The 18,163-nt window shown below is 41.4% G+C and overlaps 1 protein-coding gene across 6 annotated transcripts in view; it reads left to right on the top strand.

Moving 5' to 3' along the window:
* ZNF445 (zinc finger protein 445) overlaps window positions 1-8,517 on the top strand; it is a 56,958-nt gene extending 48,441 nt beyond the window's left edge. For all 6 annotated transcript variants that reach the window (XM_032409134.1, XM_032409129.1, XM_032409131.1 and 3 more), the window contains one exon: window positions 567-8,517. In XM_032409134.1, the coding sequence (XP_032265025.1) occupies window positions 567-2,734 (2,168 nt within the window). In that variant the 3' untranslated portion in view covers window positions 2,735-8,517. The remainder of the gene's footprint in view (window positions 1-566) is intronic.
* Window positions 8,518-18,163: the final 9,646 nt, after the last annotated feature.

Raw genomic sequence — 18,163 nt, 5'->3', positions numbered from 1 at the left:
CCCCAGAAACCTTTTCAGTAACTGTTCTTGCCCACTGGAGGGCTTCACTGTTGCACTCTTTTCCATTCAGTGATGCTCTTCCTCATCCTTCTGCTGTACTCCTACTGATCCCTGGCCCGTGCCCACCCCTTCATGCTCTTTGAAGAACCCTAATCCCACTCCTGCTCCTCTTCTTTGCCCCTATGATAGGTTTGACTTCCATTTCCTTCAGCTATCCCTCCATGGAGCCCCTCTCCTGGGCTCTTGGGAGCCTTCTTATCCTCTTACCATGATTTCTGTCCCCTATCTTACTGTTTAACATTCACTTTTTAACTGGATGTGATTTCTGCATATGTTTAGCTGCTGTGCCCACCTTACTTCTCCTCCTCCATTCCCTGTCATCTGGGGGACACTCTTCCATGTCTTGCCTTCCCGGACTATTTGGTAAAGGTATTGGCAGTCAAGCAAAAGCTTCACCACCCAAGATCTTGGCTTTTTTTTTTTTTTTTTTTTTTCTGTCCTTTGGTGCCTTCTGCAGTTCCAAGTATGGAATAGAGTACATTGTCTTGTGTTTTATTTTGTGTCAGGAGGTGAGCTCCAGATTAAAACAAACAAGTTCGTCTTAAAACATGAACCTTTGGAAGAAGCAGAAACCTTAGCTGTGCCATCAGAATGTTGGATGATGAGTGTTTCTGAGGGAATGGGGCTCAGAGAATCTTTTAAACAGAAGAGCAGGCTAAAGGAACAATGTAGAAGTCCCATACAAGTAAGAGTTAAGAAAGAAGAGACCAATTTCAGTCCTAGGACAGAAAAAGAATCTGAAGAATCAGGAAGAAGTACTAGTCGTAATTTAAAACATGCCACATATTTGAGAGTTCCCAGAAGAAAGCGATCCCTTAAACATGGCTGTAGCAGACACTTCCGAGGGAGTTCATACCACTATGACTACAAGGAATATGGGAAAGGGCTCAGGCGCATAGTTGGCGGATTTAGCCTACATCAGAGAATTCATGCTGGACTAAAAGCAAATGCGAAGGATGCATGTGGGAAAGACTTCAGCCTTAGCTCACATCACCAACATGGGCAGAATCTTCACATGGTGGGGACGTCATATAAGTGCAGTGACTGTGGGAGGACCTTCAGTCATAGCTCTCATCTTGCATGTCATCAGAGACTTCACACTCAAGAGAAACCATTTAAATGCAGGGTGTGTGGGAAAGCCTTCAGGTGGAGCTCAAACTGTGTGCGGCACGAAAAGATTCACACAGGAGTGAAACCTTATAAGTGTAGTTTATGTGACAAGGCTTTCCGACGTATGTCTGCCTACCGTCTACACCAGGAAACCCATGCGAAGCAAAAATTTCTTGAGTCTAATCAGTATGAGGAAGCTCTCACCTATGGCTCAGGATTTGATCATCATTTGAGAGACCAAAGTGGGGAGAAACCCTTTGACTGCAGCCAGTGTAGGAAATCCTTCCACTGTAAATCATATGTTGTTGAACATCAGAGGGTCCACACTCAGGAGAAACCTTATAAATGTACCAAATGTAGGAAAACCTTTAGGTGGAGATCAAACTTTACTCGTCATATGAGAATGCACCAGGAAGAAAAGTTCTATGATCAAGACACCTGTAGAGAAGACTTTAGACAGACCTCCAGCTGCAGTCAGCCCCAGAATGCCCTGGCTACAGAGAAAGCTTTTCCTTGTCAGCAGTGTGGGAAAACTTTTACTCGAAAGAAATCCCTCATTGATCATCAGAGAATTCACACGGGTGAGAAGCCATACAGATGTAGTGAATGCAAAAAAGAGTTTACCCATCGGTCAGCCTTTATTGCTCATAAGAAGCAGCATGCCATTCAGAGAAAACCTGAGGATGGGCCATCGTTTAGTCAGGACAGAGTTCTACAACTTCCTCAGAGCAGTCACACCACAGAGGAAGCCTACAAATGTAGCCAGTGTGGCAAAGCCTTCCGTAATCACTCATTCCTCCTCATCCATCAGAGAATTCATACCAGAGAGAAGCCTTATAAGTGCAGAGAATGTGGGAAAGCTTTCAGATGGAGTTCTAACCTCTCCCGTCATCAGAGGATTCACTCTTTAGAAAAACAGTACGAGTACCGTGAAAGTGGAAACACGCCAAATCTGCAGCCACAAATCCTCACTGGTGAGAAACCTTTTTGGTGCCAAGAATGTGGGAAAACTTTTACACGTAAAAGAAGTCTTTTAGATCATAAGGGAATACACAGTGGAGAGAAGCGCTATAAGTGTAATCTTTGTGGGAAATCTTATGATAGAAAACATCGCCTTGTTAATCATCAGAGAATCCACACTAAAGAGAGACCTTTTAAATGTCAATGGTGTGGGAAAGATTTCATTGGAAGACATACCCTCTGCATTCATCAGAGAAAACACACCAGAGTGGCACAGTCTGAATGCAGCCTGGCTGGGTTGTCTTCCTGCCAGGACACAGGGGTGAGTTTACAGGAATTAAAACCAAGTGGGGAGAAGCCCCTTGAAGATTCTGAGGAAGCTTGTGACCAGAGCTCCAGGATCACTGGGCTCCAGAACATACCCATTGGGAAAAAGTGCCACAAGTGTAGCACCTGTGGGAAAACTTTTAATAAAAGCTCACAGCTCATTAGCCACAAGAGATTTCATACTCGAGAGAGGCCCTTCAAATGCAGAGAGTGTGGGAAGACCTTCAGGTGGTCTTCAAATTTGGCTCGGCATATGAAAAACCATACTAGAGATTAGCTTGGGGTCTGACAGTGGGGGGAGAGGGGTTCCTAGCAGCCCTGCTAGAGAACCCTTAATTATAGGCAGTATGGGGGAAAGCTTCACAAAGGGTCTAGCCCTTTCTATTTTCGAATCTGGTGGCAGAGAATCCTGAGGATTCAAAAACTCAGGGCATCCCCTTTCTTACCTGCTGGGGTGTGTGATGCTGGGGAAGAACAGCAACCTGTTCTTTGGGGCCCTTCTGGAGGCTTGGGCCCCTGAAGTGGCCTTTGCACAGTGGCCTGGAGCCCCCAGCCAGATAATAAGTCGAAAAGCAGATACTATTGCCCTTTGTAGTTTGACAAAATGTCTGTGATGTAATGGGCTTTGGCTGCTGGGAAGGGGCCAGTTGAATCCTGTGGTAGTGCATATTCTGTTTGACCTTATAAGCAGCAGCAATAGCAGCAAGAACTTCTAGTCTCCCCCAGATGCCTCCTGGGAGCTCTGGCTGCAGCTTTGGCCTTCATATCTCGCTTGGACATCTGCCGTGGGCATACAGTTGTCTCAGCAGCACATGGAAGAGAGCAGAGTTGGACTCAATCACCTGAAGAATGGGGCTCTTCCAGTGCCCTGTCGCTGTCTCCACCCCACAGTCTGCATGGGCAACAGCAGGCCGTCTGTTCAACAGAAATGTGCTGAGCACCTCCCATATGCCAGACACTGTTGTGTGTGCTAGAGACCCAGCAGTGACCAGAACAGACAAAAGATCTGCCATCTTGGATCTTTACAGACAATAAACAAATGAGTTATATAGTACTTCAGATGGTGATATGTGTTGTGGACAGAATGAATCAGAGAAAAGTGAGAAGCAGTGCTGGATTAGGAGGTGGGTTGTGATTTTAAGTAGGCTGGTTAGGGAGGACTTCAACTGAGAAGGTGAAACTTGAGCAAAGACCTGAAGGAGGTTAGGGCATGGACCCTGTGGGTCTCTAGATCCAGGCACAGGAGGAGGAATCTTGTCTGCTATCCTTGGAGAATGGCAGGGAAGTCCCTGGGCTAGAGTGGAGTGAGCCAGCAGAAGAGAGGGCCCCAGAGGTAGTGGGCCACGCCATGTATCACTGGGGCTAGAGCTTCCTCAAAGGGAGGTAGGGAGCTTTTGGACAGTTTTGAGTTGAGGAGTGACGTGGTCTGAATCTGAGTTACATTTACAAGGTTAACCACAGATCTAGGGACTCTGAAATTATATAGCTGAAAGATTTTTATGCAGTTACCTCTGCTGTCAGTTTCCAATAATGGGACTCTCTCCTCTCCCCTCAAAGGGCCTGAATTTTTTATAAGACCTCCAGCTCTCAACAGTTGTAAATGTTTAATTATTGTGCTTGCTTGCATCTCTAACTTGTGCACACTATGGGGACCCTTTAACCTTTCATGTAGCTTTCTTCGCACGTTGGATCCGGTGCTGGCATCGGGTTCAACCCAAAGGTACCAGTTCCCATGACTGATGCCCTCTGGAGAAAAGGTGGCCTGGTGGGGGAGGCACCTCCATCTCACTTGCTAGCTTGACTTGAAACAAAAAGAAAGAATTAGCTCAGTGGCATAAGGATAAAGGAGTGACTTTTCTAAAATTTGTGCAAGTAGTCATTGCTTCTGGTTATTGAAGAGGTCACATTATGAATATAAGAATAAAATATCTCACTTGATAGTAGAGGACCATCTCAGACTACATTTTAATGCTTTGAGTCAGGGCACACCAGTGGGGCAGACCATTTCTTGTAATACAAGAGAAGAAACCAACCTGGAAAATGTCCTCTCAGTAGAGTACAAGTAATCTTATCCTTTCTGGATTGTTATGGGCAAGTGAAAATGAAGACTTTGATACTTTGTGGTGATGTCATATGGAATAGTCAGAGGGTGGGGAGAAGGGGCAGACATATGTTCGTGTTCTGGCCCCCATTCAGCTTTGTACTCAGGAGGGTTTGGTAATCCTGGCTCTGCATCCTTTTCCTACAGCAGCAGCTGCCCATGGCATGGAATCAGGTGTCCCATCAGTGGTATAGTACCAAAAACTGGTTCTAGTAGTGGCTGGGCAGGCATCAGAGTCCCATGTGCTGAGGCCCCAGGGTCATGGGGAGGGCCTTGGAGTTACCAGATCTGGGTTCCAGGCTCAGTGTGCCTTTTCTTGGCAGGATGATCTTGGACAAGTCGCTGAACACCTGCATCTATTTTCTGGCATGTAAAATTAGAGTAATTAAGCTCCCTGATTTCTAGGATTGGAGAAAGAAGGCTTGGTGTGCAAAGGCTCTGGGTTAGGTAGCTGATCTCTAGGACCAGAGCCCTCACAGAGCTGCAGCTCCAAGTCAGCTTCGGCTTCAAATCTGGTGCTACAACCGAGGAAATACCTCTTTTCTGTCCATATTTTCACATCCCCCCCACCCCCCAACTCCTTGTGCCACTGTCACCTCACAGAGTTCCTGCCCCAATAGGGGTTTTCTACTGCCATTTTTATAAAGTGAGATATACTTATTTTTAAACACTCAAACCAAATTTTCAAGTGTACAAAGAAGTGAAAATCAACAGAAATTCCTCTATACTGAGGTAAGCCTTTAATATTTTGGGATTGTACTGATGGGGTCTGTTCAATAACCTGAATTTTTAAATAATTTTATGAGTAATACATGATTATTATAGAAATATTAGTAAATACAGCTTAGCTAAAAGGAGAAGTCTCACTACTTGCAGCTAACTACTAAACATTTTGGTGCAATCATTGTACCAATCATTGTTGGATTTAACTTCACTGCCTGCGCCTGAACACCCCTGGACTGGCCTGACTTGTGCTGTCTCCCTTCACCAGGAGTGTAGACCATATCTGTGCTGGCTCAGGTCCTCATCCATCAAGGTTAACCCTTGCCATCCCTAACCCTTGTCTGTCTAAGACCTCTCCCCTGGCCCCGCCTCTCTTGGTGCCTGTATCTTACTCTGCTAGGTGTTGTCCAGGTTTCCAAGAATTAGGCCTGCTACTGCAGCAGACAGGGCACTCTGGAGGCCGGGTTGGGTGCTTATTTATCTGTTTGCCATACAGAGATTTTGTACAAAATTACCTCTATTAAGGAATATGGAACTGAATTTAGTTCAGCTAAGTCAGGATTGGAGTGTTTTGAAGGGGTCCTGAGTACAGTGTTGACTGGAGGTTACCCACAAGCGCACTAGTTAGCACCAGCTGTAGGTGGTTCCAAGCCATGCAGCTCCAGCTGAAAATTTCTGACTGCCTCAGCCACTAGTTCTCTTGTCGTACCCCATTCTGGCCTGGAGAATATGTAGGCTTCTTTGAACCCTGCCTTGCTTTCTTTTGCTGCCTAGGAAGAACCGAAGTTGGGGCTGAGGAGAGCCAGAGGGCTGGGACTCTCAGAGAGGGGTAGATATTGGAAAGTCTTTGAATCAGTTGTTCAGGTGGTTGATCCCTGCCTTGCTGATAGACTGTCAGCCCACACAGAGACATGTATGGAGAAGAAAGCACAGGAAATATAGGTTAGTCTGGACTTCTCACACTCCTCAAGATGACAAGTTTTACAAGCCCTAGCATGGGTACATGTGTAGAACAGTGGGAACTCACTGCTGTGGGAGTGGAAATTTTGTAATACCTATGCCAGGCAGTCTGCAAAATCTTGCACTGTGCATACCACCAGCAGTTCTGCTCCTGGATAAACCCTAGAAGAACTTCATGTAGGGAGGAACATTTGTATAAAACTGTTCATTGCTGTACTGTTCATTGCGGTATTGTGTAGGTAGCAAGACTGGGAAAGGCCCAAATGTCCATCAACAGGAAAAAAAAAAAAGGGTTGTTTTTGGTACTTTGGGAAGTGAATATGAAAGAGCTAGAGTTTCATCTTTCAACATAGATAAATCAGAAATGCTGAGAAAGTTGCAGAAGTTATGTACAATACACCATTTATGTAAAATTAAACATATTGTTTATCTGTGGGCACATTATTTAAACTTAATTTGTGTTTCACTTTTTTAATGAAATGGAATAGTAGTTGCCAACCTCACAAGATAATTGGGGGTGGGGGAATGGTTAATGAAATAATGCATGTAATAAAGTGTTTTGATTAGTGGCTGGCATGCAAGCATCGTTGGCATATAGTAAACAATGTTGTTACTGTTTTGCACAATAATATATTCCTGTGGATTCAAATTATATGATGAAGAGTATAAAATCATTTATTGGCATGTTGTGTGAAGGTTGTGTTCTGCCTTTTCATGGCAGAGCTGCTGATGGAATGGGGGGGTAGATGGAAGCTGCAGTTGTGTTTTATTTCATTTTAAAAATTGATGTAGATGGGTCATATGTTGCTTAATGGAATAGTGGTTTTTTGTTTTTTTTTTACTGTTTGCTTAAAATACTTAAAAATAAAATGTTTTTAAGCATGGGCTTTGGCATCTTACAATTGTATAGAAATCCTGGTTCTGCCATTTATATAATGTTACTTAGAGTGAGCCATTTAATCTCTCAAGGCTTTAGTTTCTTCACCTACAAAAATGAGTAGCAACACAAATGGCATTAGTAAAGGAATGGTTGAACAGTTCTGGTGCATCTTTGATGGAATACCATGCATCCTCTTAAAAAGATCGAGGATATTCTCTATGTATTGTATTGATGTCCAAGACATAGAATTTATAGGAAATTATGAGCTCTATTTTCTTTAACCTTTTTGCCTAAAAATAGCAAGTGAAGCCAGAAGCTCTAGACTCAAAAGTTTAAGAAATGGGAAAAAAAAAGTTTAAGAAATGGGATCCTGTGGATGATGTTTAGTCAGCCATTCCATTTTATTAGGTAAGTGAAGGAAGATGAGTAAATGTTTTTATGCACAACTGGCACACCTATTAAGCTAATGCCAACCCTGTAGAATAGCAAAGAGGACTTGTATTACCCAGGTTATAGTCAGGAGCCAGAAACCATACCAATTATTTTAAGAAAAAGAACTTAGAATTGTTTAATAGGTATATCTAAGTAACTAAAAAGGCAAAAGAAAGTGCTAATTTATCATGGAGGCAGTGACTTGAGACCTGGTGCCATCCCAAGACTGGGGGAACTGTAATGGAGTCTGACCCCATTTTTGATGTTTGACCACTGACAGCTTTTAAGCCCTCCCCCTCCCCCCTTTTGCCTCACATCTGGGCAAGCTGATAAGAAAGCCCAGGTACTCCCTCAGCACTTGAGGTGAAATTTATGCAAACCCTGGCTTTTTCCATTACCCTGGAAACCCACACCTGTAACTACAATAAAAATCAGAGCTATTTGCCCCTCCTTGCAATCAGTGCAAACTGACTAGCTTGGGTGCCTGTCTTGCTCTTCCCAGAGAGCCACATTATGTGAATAATAAAATTTTTCATGACCTCTTGATGTGTGTGCTATCATCTGTCTTGACATCTGAATTAGTTTGGGGTGGTGGTACAGTACTGATCCCACCTCCACAGAGCAAGCTACAAAGCAGGAACAAAAGAATTGTTAAAAGGTAGGACGTTGGAAGAGACCACCTGTAGAGCTGAACTCAGACCTACATGGAGGAGAGCACTGCTGAGAGCACTGTTGGTCTGAATCGGAAGGAGGGCCCTATGGTGACAGAACTGCAAATTGGACCCAGTTGCTGCTACCAAAGGGAATTGCCACTGCTGGAGTGAAAAAGCATTGCGAACAGGAAGCAGTGCCCACATACACAGAAAACCCCTCTTCCTCCTTGTATTAGGGTTCCCCAGAGGAACAGAACCAATAGGATGTGTGTATACACATAGAAAGAGATATATGGAATTGTGTTTTATGATTCCAGAGGCTGGCAAGTCAAAAATCTGCAGGATGGACCACAGACTGGAGACCCAGGAGAGCTTATATTCCTGTTCTGGGCTGAAGGCTGATTGTTGTAGAACCAAGAAGAGCCAATGTTGCAGATGAAGTCCAAAGGCAGCTGGAGAATTCTTTCTTGCCAGGGGGAGGCCAGTCTTTTTGTTCTATGTAGGCCTTCAACTGATTTGATGAGGCCCACCCACACAATGGAGAGTATTTTTACTCAAAGCCCATTAATTTACATGTTAATTTTATCCAAAAACACCCTCACAGAAACACTCAGAATATTTGACCAAATATCTGGGCACCCTGTCACCCAGCTAAGTTGACGCACACTAGTCACAATTCTTCAACACTGCAGCTTCCCTCTTAACATTTCTTGATGTCAGAACCTAATAGCGAAATAGCTGGCAAAATAGAGATGTGGTTCGCAGAGTTCCAACCCCATCATCTAAAAGCATCTATAGAAGAGTGGGTTTGAAGCAGAGACAATAAACTAATAACTGGCACAGCTTTCCTAAATTATCTTAAAAATTCCTAGGATGTTTGACTTAAGAGATTTGAGACCAAGAATATTTTTTAAAGAAATTATGTGTAGGAGCACCTGGCTGGCTCAGTTGGAAGAGCATGCCACCCTTGACCTCAAGGTCGTAAGTTCGAGCCTCACAATGGGTGTAGAGATTACTTAAAAACTTAACATGCTATGTTATGGACAGCTGCTCACTTAAAGATATAAATTATGTCATAACCAGTTGATTTTACCTGTGGACCTTGTAATAATTAGGTGTTTGGCCTTAGTCATCTTATTATATTGAACTGAAAGTTGAAAGCCCCAAGAATGTGTTTAAAGGTATTTCTGCTTAAAAACATTATTTTACAACAAAAATGAATACATTTAATAAGTATGTTTATTTAACAAAGTAAATTTATGATTTTAACAGATTAAAACAGCACAGACACCTGATTTGCTTCCAGTGGAACAGTGACTTAGGTGATAAAACCCCAGCAGAGCATAGACAAGAGCAGATAGTAGACTCCTATAGTCCTGAATTCTAAATGAATCAATTAAAAAGGCAAGGTTGCCTTCATTTATATCCCATAGTTGGGCCATTTCTCTTTGTTGCCCAACTGATATGTGGGCACATTAGTTCAAGTCTCTTGCTATGAAATCTATTTAAGCTAGGTAAGGCAAGGAGAATGTATGCATCTGCTGATTAAGTTTCATAGGATGTTAAAGTGGTTTCAACAATGGTTACTACCAGTGTGGATCTAAGAATCTGAAAAATAATATTGGATAGAAGTAGAGAAAATTGGTCTAAGTATGTATGTTTTCCCTTTGTGACTTCAGGTTTGAATGAGAACAGAAAAACTGCCCTCGGACACGTCATTGAGGTTTACTTAAAATGGTCATGGAAGATTCTTCCTTGGTGAGAAGTCTAAAGAGTCCTTATATACTTAAACCAATACTAAATATTGAAGTCAGCAACCCAGGAGAAGTGTACTTTTAGATTCATGCAAACATTTCACATACTAGTTATACTCATGAATCTTATTCATATGGAAACAATATAAAGTTTTTGGGAAAATCCACAAATTTTTCTTCCTTTTGGTCTATTTACAATTAAAACAATTACTCTATAGACATACAAGTTTTTGTCATCAGATACTCAGCTGAGAAGTTCATTCTACCAAGGTACATTCCAATGTGAACATAAGCAGAAACTTTTACATGTTAAAAAAGAAACATGTTTTTTACATGTTAACAAAGCGATACATGTTAAAAAGAAATTTGCACATAAGAAGGAAGTCTGGTTGGAGTCCTGGGAGCAAGCATGGTGACTGCATTGTCACTGGGAGGAGCTATGTTAGGTAAGACTGCTGTAATTCTAATTGTATGAGGTGACTTGTAGAAGAATGTACCAACTGATAAACTGTGGTCACTGGTACTGGAGTAATCCAATGTCTAATACGAATTGTTGTTTTCCTGTCCTCAAGTGTCTCATTCACACAACATGAGGCTTCACCCCTAGGATGACTTTCCACCTGTCATTGGTTGCATTAGTTGGGCTGGTAATCTTTTAAAACATATTTTATAATTTTTAAAAATTTTTTATTTTAATTCAATTTAACATATACTGTATTATTAGTTTCAGGGGTAGAATTTAGTGATTTATCAGTTGCATACAACACTTATTGCTCATTACTTCAGTGCCCTCCTTAATGCCCATCACCCAATTATCCCATCCCCCTATCCACCTCCCCTCCAGCAACCCTCAGTTTGTTTCCTATAGTTAAGAGTCTTATGGTTTGCTTCTCTCTCTGTTTTTGTCTTATTTTATTTTTCCTTCCCTTCCCCTATGTTCATGTATTTTGTTTCTTAAATTCCACATATGAGTGAAATCATATGATATTTGTCTTTCTCTGATTGACTTATTTCACTTAGCATAATATTCTGTGGTTCCATCCACATTGTTGCAAGTGGCAAGAGTCCATTCTTTTTGATGGCTAAGTAATATTCCATTGTGTGTGTATACACACACACACACACATCACATCTTCTTTATCCATTCATCTGTCCATGGTCATCTGGGCTCTTTACATATTTTGGCTATTGTGGACATTGCTGTTATTATTATTATTATTATTTTTTTTTTTAAAGATTTTATTTATTTATTTGACACAGAGAGAGAGAGAGAGGAATCACAAGCAGGCAGAGTGGCAGGGAGCGGCAGAGGGAGAAGCAGGCTTCCCGCGGAGCAGGGAGCCCGATGTGGGACTCGATCCCAGGACTCTGGGATCGTGACCTGAGCCGAAGGCAGACGCTTAACGACTGAGCCACCCAGGTGCCCCGACATTGCTGTTATTAAACATTGAGGTGCAGGAGCCCTTTGAGTCACTATGTTTGTATCTTTTGGATAAATACCTAGTAGTGCAATTGCTGGGCAGGAGGGTAGTTCTATTTTTAACTTAAAGCTTATTTTAAATATAAAAATAACCCATATGTTCTGAACTCAGATTGGCTGAACCTGGCAGGAGACATAACTTGATCCATATTCTCACGCATTGAAAAAATCAGTAATTGAAACTGCTTTCTCAGGTGGGGGTCTGAGTCAAGCTGAGAATAGATTACTTATCTATCCTCTCTGTTTTTTTAGCAGTGTTGGGAAGATCATGAAAACTATCAGTGAGGGAGGAGGGAAGATATCAGAAGAGTTAGGGGACCTTCGTTTCGTCTGGTCCCTTGAATTCAGCTAGGTATCAAATCATTCTGAACACCTGTGAATTCAACCTGGGATCTAAGAAAAGAACTGCTGCAATTCAACAAATAGAAAATTGACCACTTTCTGCAAGGTAGGAGGTGTGGAGAAGTGAATCTGAGGGGATATATCAGAAGATAAACCGTGAGAGGAGGGAGCCTCCATAGGCCAGCTACCAGAAAGTGATATAGCAGCGGAGTTCAAAATCAGAACTTTTAGAAGTCTGCTCCTGTGAGGGACATTCCTGCCTGAAAATTGCTCAGGTGGTGAAGTGGGGCAGAATCTTTGGTGGGACTGTGTGGTCTCAGGATCCCCAGGGTCATAGAAAGAACAGGGGTGCCTGAGTGCAGCAGAGTTCCCAAGCTTTGGAGCAGGGAAGCTGGCTACAATTAGTGAGCCCTGGAGTGGCCTCTCAGATAGGTGTTGCCATAAACTTCGAACTGCATCGTGATCTGGTGACCACTTTCCAAGCAGGGGCCCAGCCCAGGAAGCAGCAAAACCCCTGTGAGACTGCTCCTTCCCCAGGGGAGTGGTGCAGGTGCGAGCACCATGGGTGCATGCGAGCACCATAAGGCATCCGCTCCCAGAGTAGGGGCCCAGAAAGCAGGCCACAGTGTGACTCCCCTCCCTACCCTGGGAGGATTGGGGTGGGTGTGCACCGCAGGAGTCTTTGGAGTTTGCCACACACTAAAGGGATTGACTACATTTAACTGAGGGTGCACTGAAGAATGGGGACTGAGATCATTAAGCTCCAGGGCTGGAGATTGGGGTGCCGCCATTTTTAATTTTTTTCATCTTCAAAAGTGGCACAAAGCCACATAGAGCAACCGAAATCAGTTTACACTGAGTCCGACCCCCTGGCAAGGGCTGGTGCAACTCTGCCCAGGTAAAGACACTTGAGAATCAGTGCAAAAGGCCCCTCCCAAAAAAGACCAGCAGGAACATCAGGCTAATACCAAGTTTACGGATCACACAGAACTGAAAAACTCCTGTGCTAAGGGAAAATAGTATATAGAATTTGAGTTTTTCCTCATGATTCTTTAGTCTTTCAGTTTAAATTTTTCTTTTTTTCCTTTTCAACTAGTTTCTTATTTTATCAAATTTTTAAAAGTCTTTTTAAAATTGTCATTGTTACAGTTTATAGATTTATTCATTTTTGGCTTCCTTTCACTGTATTCAATTTTATTTTTGTATATATATAACTTTTTCATTCTTTACCAATTTGGGATCTAGTGTCTTCTAACAAACAAACCAAAAGACACCCAGGACCAAGTGTATCACACTGTTCTGCCCACCTGTTTGATTGTATCCTCTCTTTCTTCCCTTTCTTTTTTTTCTTTTTAGGTTTCTGATCTCTTCTGATTTGTCTAGTTTATATTTCACTGGGCTCATGGTTGCTATTTTTATTTATTTTATTTTTTATTTATTTTTTGTTGTCTCATTCATTTATTCCTCTGGACAAACTGACCAGAAGGAAAAATTCCCAGAAAAAAGAACAGGAGGTAGTACTCACTGCCAGAGACTTAATTAATATGGATATTGGTAAAATATCAGAGCTATAATTTAGAATAACAATTATAAAGATACTAGCTGGGCTTGAAAAAAGCATAGAAGATATGAGAGAATCCTTTTATGGAGAAACAAAAGAACTAAAATCTAATCAGGTCAGTTTTCTTGATGAAGTCCCAATAGTTCATTTTTGCTTTTGTTTCCCTTGCCTTTAGAGATGTGTCTTGTAAGAAGTTGCTACGGCCGATGTCGGTTCCTGCCTGTGTTCTCCTCTAGGATTTTGATGGATTCCTGTCTCACGTTTAGGTCTTTCATCCATTTTGAGTTTATCTTTGTGAATGGTGTAAGAAAATGGTCTAGTTTCATTCTTCTGCATGTGGCTGTCCAATTTTCCCAGCACCATTTGTTGAAGAGACTGTCCTTTTTCCATTGGATATGCCTTCCTGCTTTGTCGAGGATTAGTTGACCATAGAGTTGAGGCTCCATTTGTGGGCTCTCCATTCTGTTCCATTGATCTATGTGTCTGTTTTTGTGCCAGTACCGTACCATCTTGATGATTACAGCTTTGTAATAGAGCTTGAGGTCCGGCATTGTGATACCTCCAGCTTTGGTTTGCTTTGCAGCTTTGTAATACCACTTGAAATCCAGAATTCTGATGCCTCAGCTCTGGTTTTCTTTTTAAACATTCCTCTGGCTATTCAGGGTCTTTTCTGGTTCCATACAAATTTTAGGATTATTTGTTCCAGCTCTGTGAAAAATGTCTGTGGTATTTTGATAGGGATTGCATTGAATGTGTGGACTGCTCTGGGTAGCATAGACATTTTCACAATATTTATTCTTCCAATCAATGAACATGGAATGTTTTTCCATCTCTTTTGTGTCGTCGTCAATTTCTTTCATAAGTGTTCTGTAGTTTTTAGAGTACAGACCCTTTACCCCTTTGGTTAGGTTTATTCCTAGGTATCGTATGGTTTTTGGTGTAATTGCAAATGGGATAGATTCCTTAATTTCTCTTTCTTCTGTCTCATTGTTAGTGTATAGAAGTGCAACTGATTTCTGTGCATTGACTTTATATCTTGCCATGTTGCTGAATTATTGTATGAGTTCTAGTGATTGTGGGGTGAAGTCTTTTGGGTTTTCCACATAAAGTCATGGGAGAGGCTTGTATTGCTATGTCCTTCCCTCATGACAAGTCCATACATATCATCTGCAAAGAGTGAGAGTTTGACTTCTTCTTCGCCATCTTGAATGTCTTTTATTTCTTTTCATTGTCTGATTGCTGAGGCTAGAACTTCTAGTACTATGTGGAAAAACTCTCAGTTTTCCCCCGTTGAGAATGATATTCGCTGTGGGCTTTTCGTAGATGGCTTTTATGATATTGAGGTATGTTCCCTCTATCTGTACACTATGGAGAGTTTTAATCAAGAAAGGATGCTGTATTTGGGCAAATGCTTTTTCTGCATCATTTGAGAGGATCATATTGTTCTTGTCCTTTCTTTTATTAATGTGATGTATCACATTGATTGATTTGCAAATGTTGAATCACCCTTGCAACCCAGGAATAAATCCCACTTGGTCGTGGTGAATAATCCTTTTAATGTACTATTGGATCCTATTGGCTAGGATCCTGGCGATAATTTTGGCATCCATGTTTCATCAGGGATATTGGTCTATAATTTTCCTGTTTGATGGGGTCTTTGGTTTGGGGATGAAGGTAATGCTGGCCTCATAGAATGAGTTTGGAAATTTTCCTTCCATTTCTATTATTTGAAACAGCTTCAGAAGAATAGGTATTAGTTCTTCTGTAAATGTTTGGTAGAATTCCCCTGGGAAGCCATCTGGCCTTGGACTCTTGTTTGTTGGGAGATTTTTGATTACTGCTTCAATTTCTTTGTTGGTTATGGGTCTGTTCAGGTTTTCTATTTGTTCCTGTTTCAGTTTTGGTAGTTTATAAGTTTCCAGAAATGCATCCATTTCTTACAGACTGCCTAATTTGTTGGCATATAGTTGCTCATAATGCTCTTAAAATTGTTTGTATTTCCTTGGTGTTGGTCGTGATCGCTCCTCTTTCATTCATGATTTTATTAATTTGGGTCCTTTCTCTTTTCTTTTGGGTAAGTGTGGCTAGGGGTTTATCGACCTTATCAATTCTTTCAAAGAACAAGCTTCTAAATTCATTGATCTGTTCTACTGTTCTTTGATTTTCATATCATTGATTTCTGCTCTAATCTTTATTATTTCTCTTCTCCTGCTTGGTTTAGGCTTTATTTGCTGTTCTTTCTCCAGCTCCTTTAGACATAAGGTCAGCTTGTGTGTTTGAGACTTTTCTAATTTTTTTGAGAGAGGCTTGTATTGCTATGTCCTTCCCTCTAGGACTGCCTTTGCTGCATCTCAAAAGTTTTGAACAGTTGCGTTTTCATTTTCATTAATTTCCATGAATTAAAAAAAATTCTTCTTTAATTTCCTGGTTGACCCATTCATTGTTTAGTAGGATGCTCTTTAACATCCAAGTGTTTGAGTCCCTTCCAAATTTCCTCTTGTGATTGAGTTCAAGTTTCAAAGCATTGTGGTCTGGAAATATGCAGGGAATAATCCCAATCTTTTGGTACCAGTTGAGACCTGATTTGTGACCCAGTATGTGATCTATTCTGGAGAATGTTCCATGTGCACTCGAGAAGAATGTGTATTCTGTTTATTTAGGATTTTATTTGTGAAGTCCATCTGGTCCACTGTGTCATTCAAAAAGCCCTTGTTTCCTTGTTGATCTTCTGCTTAGATGACGTGTCCATTGCTGTGAGTCAGGTGTAAAGTCTCCAACTATTATTCTGTTATTATCAATGTGTTTCTTTACTTTGGTTATTAATTGGTTGTATAATTGGCTGCTGCCATGTTGGGGGCATAGATATTTACAATTGTTAGATCTTCTTGTTGGATCAACCCTTTAAATATGATACAGTGTCCCTCTTCATCCCTTACTGCAGTCTTTGGTTTAAAATCTAATTTGTTTGATATAAGGATTGCTACCCTGGCTTTCTTTTGACATCCATTAGCATGGTAAATGGTTGTCCGCCCCCTCACTTTCAGTCTGGAGGTGACTTTAGATCTAAAATGAGTCTCTTGCAGACAGCATATCGATGGGTCTTGCTTTTTTATCCAATCTGATACCCTGTGTCTTTTTTTTTAATTTTAATTTTATTTTATTATGTTATGTTAGTCACCATACAATACATCATTAGTTTTTGACGTAGGGATCCACAATTCATTGTTTTCATATAGCACCCAGTGCTCCATGCAGTATGTGCCCTCCTTAATACCCATCACTGGGCTAACCCATCCCGCCACCCCACCCCCTCTAAAACCCTCAGTTTGTTTCTCAGAGTCCATAGTCTCTCATGGTTCATCTCTCCCTCCAATCGCCCCCCTCCTTCATTTTCCCCTTCCTTTTCCTAATGTCTTCCATGCTATTCCTTATGTTCCACAAATAAGTGAAACCATAATGATAATTGACTTTCTCTGCTTGACTTATTTCACTTAGCATAATCTCCTCCTCCTCCTTCTTAGATTTTATTTGTGCACCATGTTCATGTAAAAGTTGGGTATTCATCCTTTCTGATGGCTGAGTAATATTCCATTGTATATACAGACCACATCTTCTTTATCCATTCGTCTCTTGAAGGGCATCTCAGCTCTTTACACAGTTTGGCTATTGCGGACATTGCTGCTATGATCACTGGGGTACATATGGCTCTTTTTTTCACTATATCTGTGTCTTTGGGGTAAAGACCTAGTAGTGCAATTGCTGGGTCATAGGGTAGCTCTATTTTTAATTTTTTGAGGTACCTCCACACTGTTTTCCAAAGTGGCTGTACCAACTTGCATTCCCACCAACAGTGTAAGAGGGTTCCCCTTTCTCCACAACCTCTCCAACATTTGTTGTTCCTTGCCTTGTCAATTTTTGCCATTCTAACTGGTGTAAGGTGTGTCTTTTGTTTGCAGCATTTAGCCCATTTACATTCAGAGTAAGTATTGAATATGAATTTAGAGCCATTGTATTACTTGTAAAGTCGCTGTTTCTGTAGATTGTCTCTGTTCCTTTCTTGTCGTTGTTCCTTTTGGGCTCTCTCTTCACTTACAGGATTCCCCTTTAATATTTCTTGCAGGGCTGGTTTAATGATCACAAATTCCTTTAGTTTCTTTGTCCTGGAAGCTCTTTATCTCTCCTTCCATTCTGAATGACAGTCTTCATGGATAAAATATTCTTGGCTGCATGTTTTTCTCATTTAGCACCCTGAGTATATCATGCCACTCCTTTCTGGCCTGCCAGGTCTCTGTGGATAAGTCTGCTGTCAGTCTAATGTCCCTACCCCATTAGGTTAAGGAGCTCTTGTCTTGAACTGCTTTCATGACTTTTTCTTTATCTCTGAAATTTGCAAGCTTCACTATTATATGTCAGGGTGTTGATCTATTTTTATTGATTTTGAGGGGGGTTCTCTGTGCCTCATGGACTTGATGCCTTTTCCTTCCCAAGATTAGGGAATTTCTCAGGTATAATTTGCTCAAATATACCTTCTATCCCTCTTTCTTTCTTCTTCCTCTGGGACCCCAATAATTCTAATATTGTTTCGCTTTATGGTATCACTGATTTCTCAAAGCCTCCCCTCATGGTCCATTAGTTGTTTTTCTCTCTTTTCTTCAGCTTCCTTCTTTTCCCTCATCTTGTCTTCTATGTCACTGACTCTCTCTTCTGCCTCATTTACCCTAGCTGTTAGAGCACCCTAGACTGCATCTCGGTTAAAGTATTTTTAATTTTGGCCTTCTTAGATTTTATTTGTGCACCAAGAGATTCTTTAGTGTCTTTTA

Source organism: Phoca vitulina, unplaced genomic scaffold (assembly GCF_004348235.1).
Source record: "Phoca vitulina isolate PV1807 unplaced genomic scaffold, GSC_HSeal_1.0 scaffold10, whole genome shotgun sequence".
Lineage (NCBI taxonomy): Eukaryota > Metazoa > Chordata > Mammalia > Carnivora > Phocidae > Phoca > Phoca vitulina.
The sequence above is the reverse complement of the archived record's forward strand: the minus strand, read 5'-3'. Positions and strand labels throughout refer to the sequence as shown.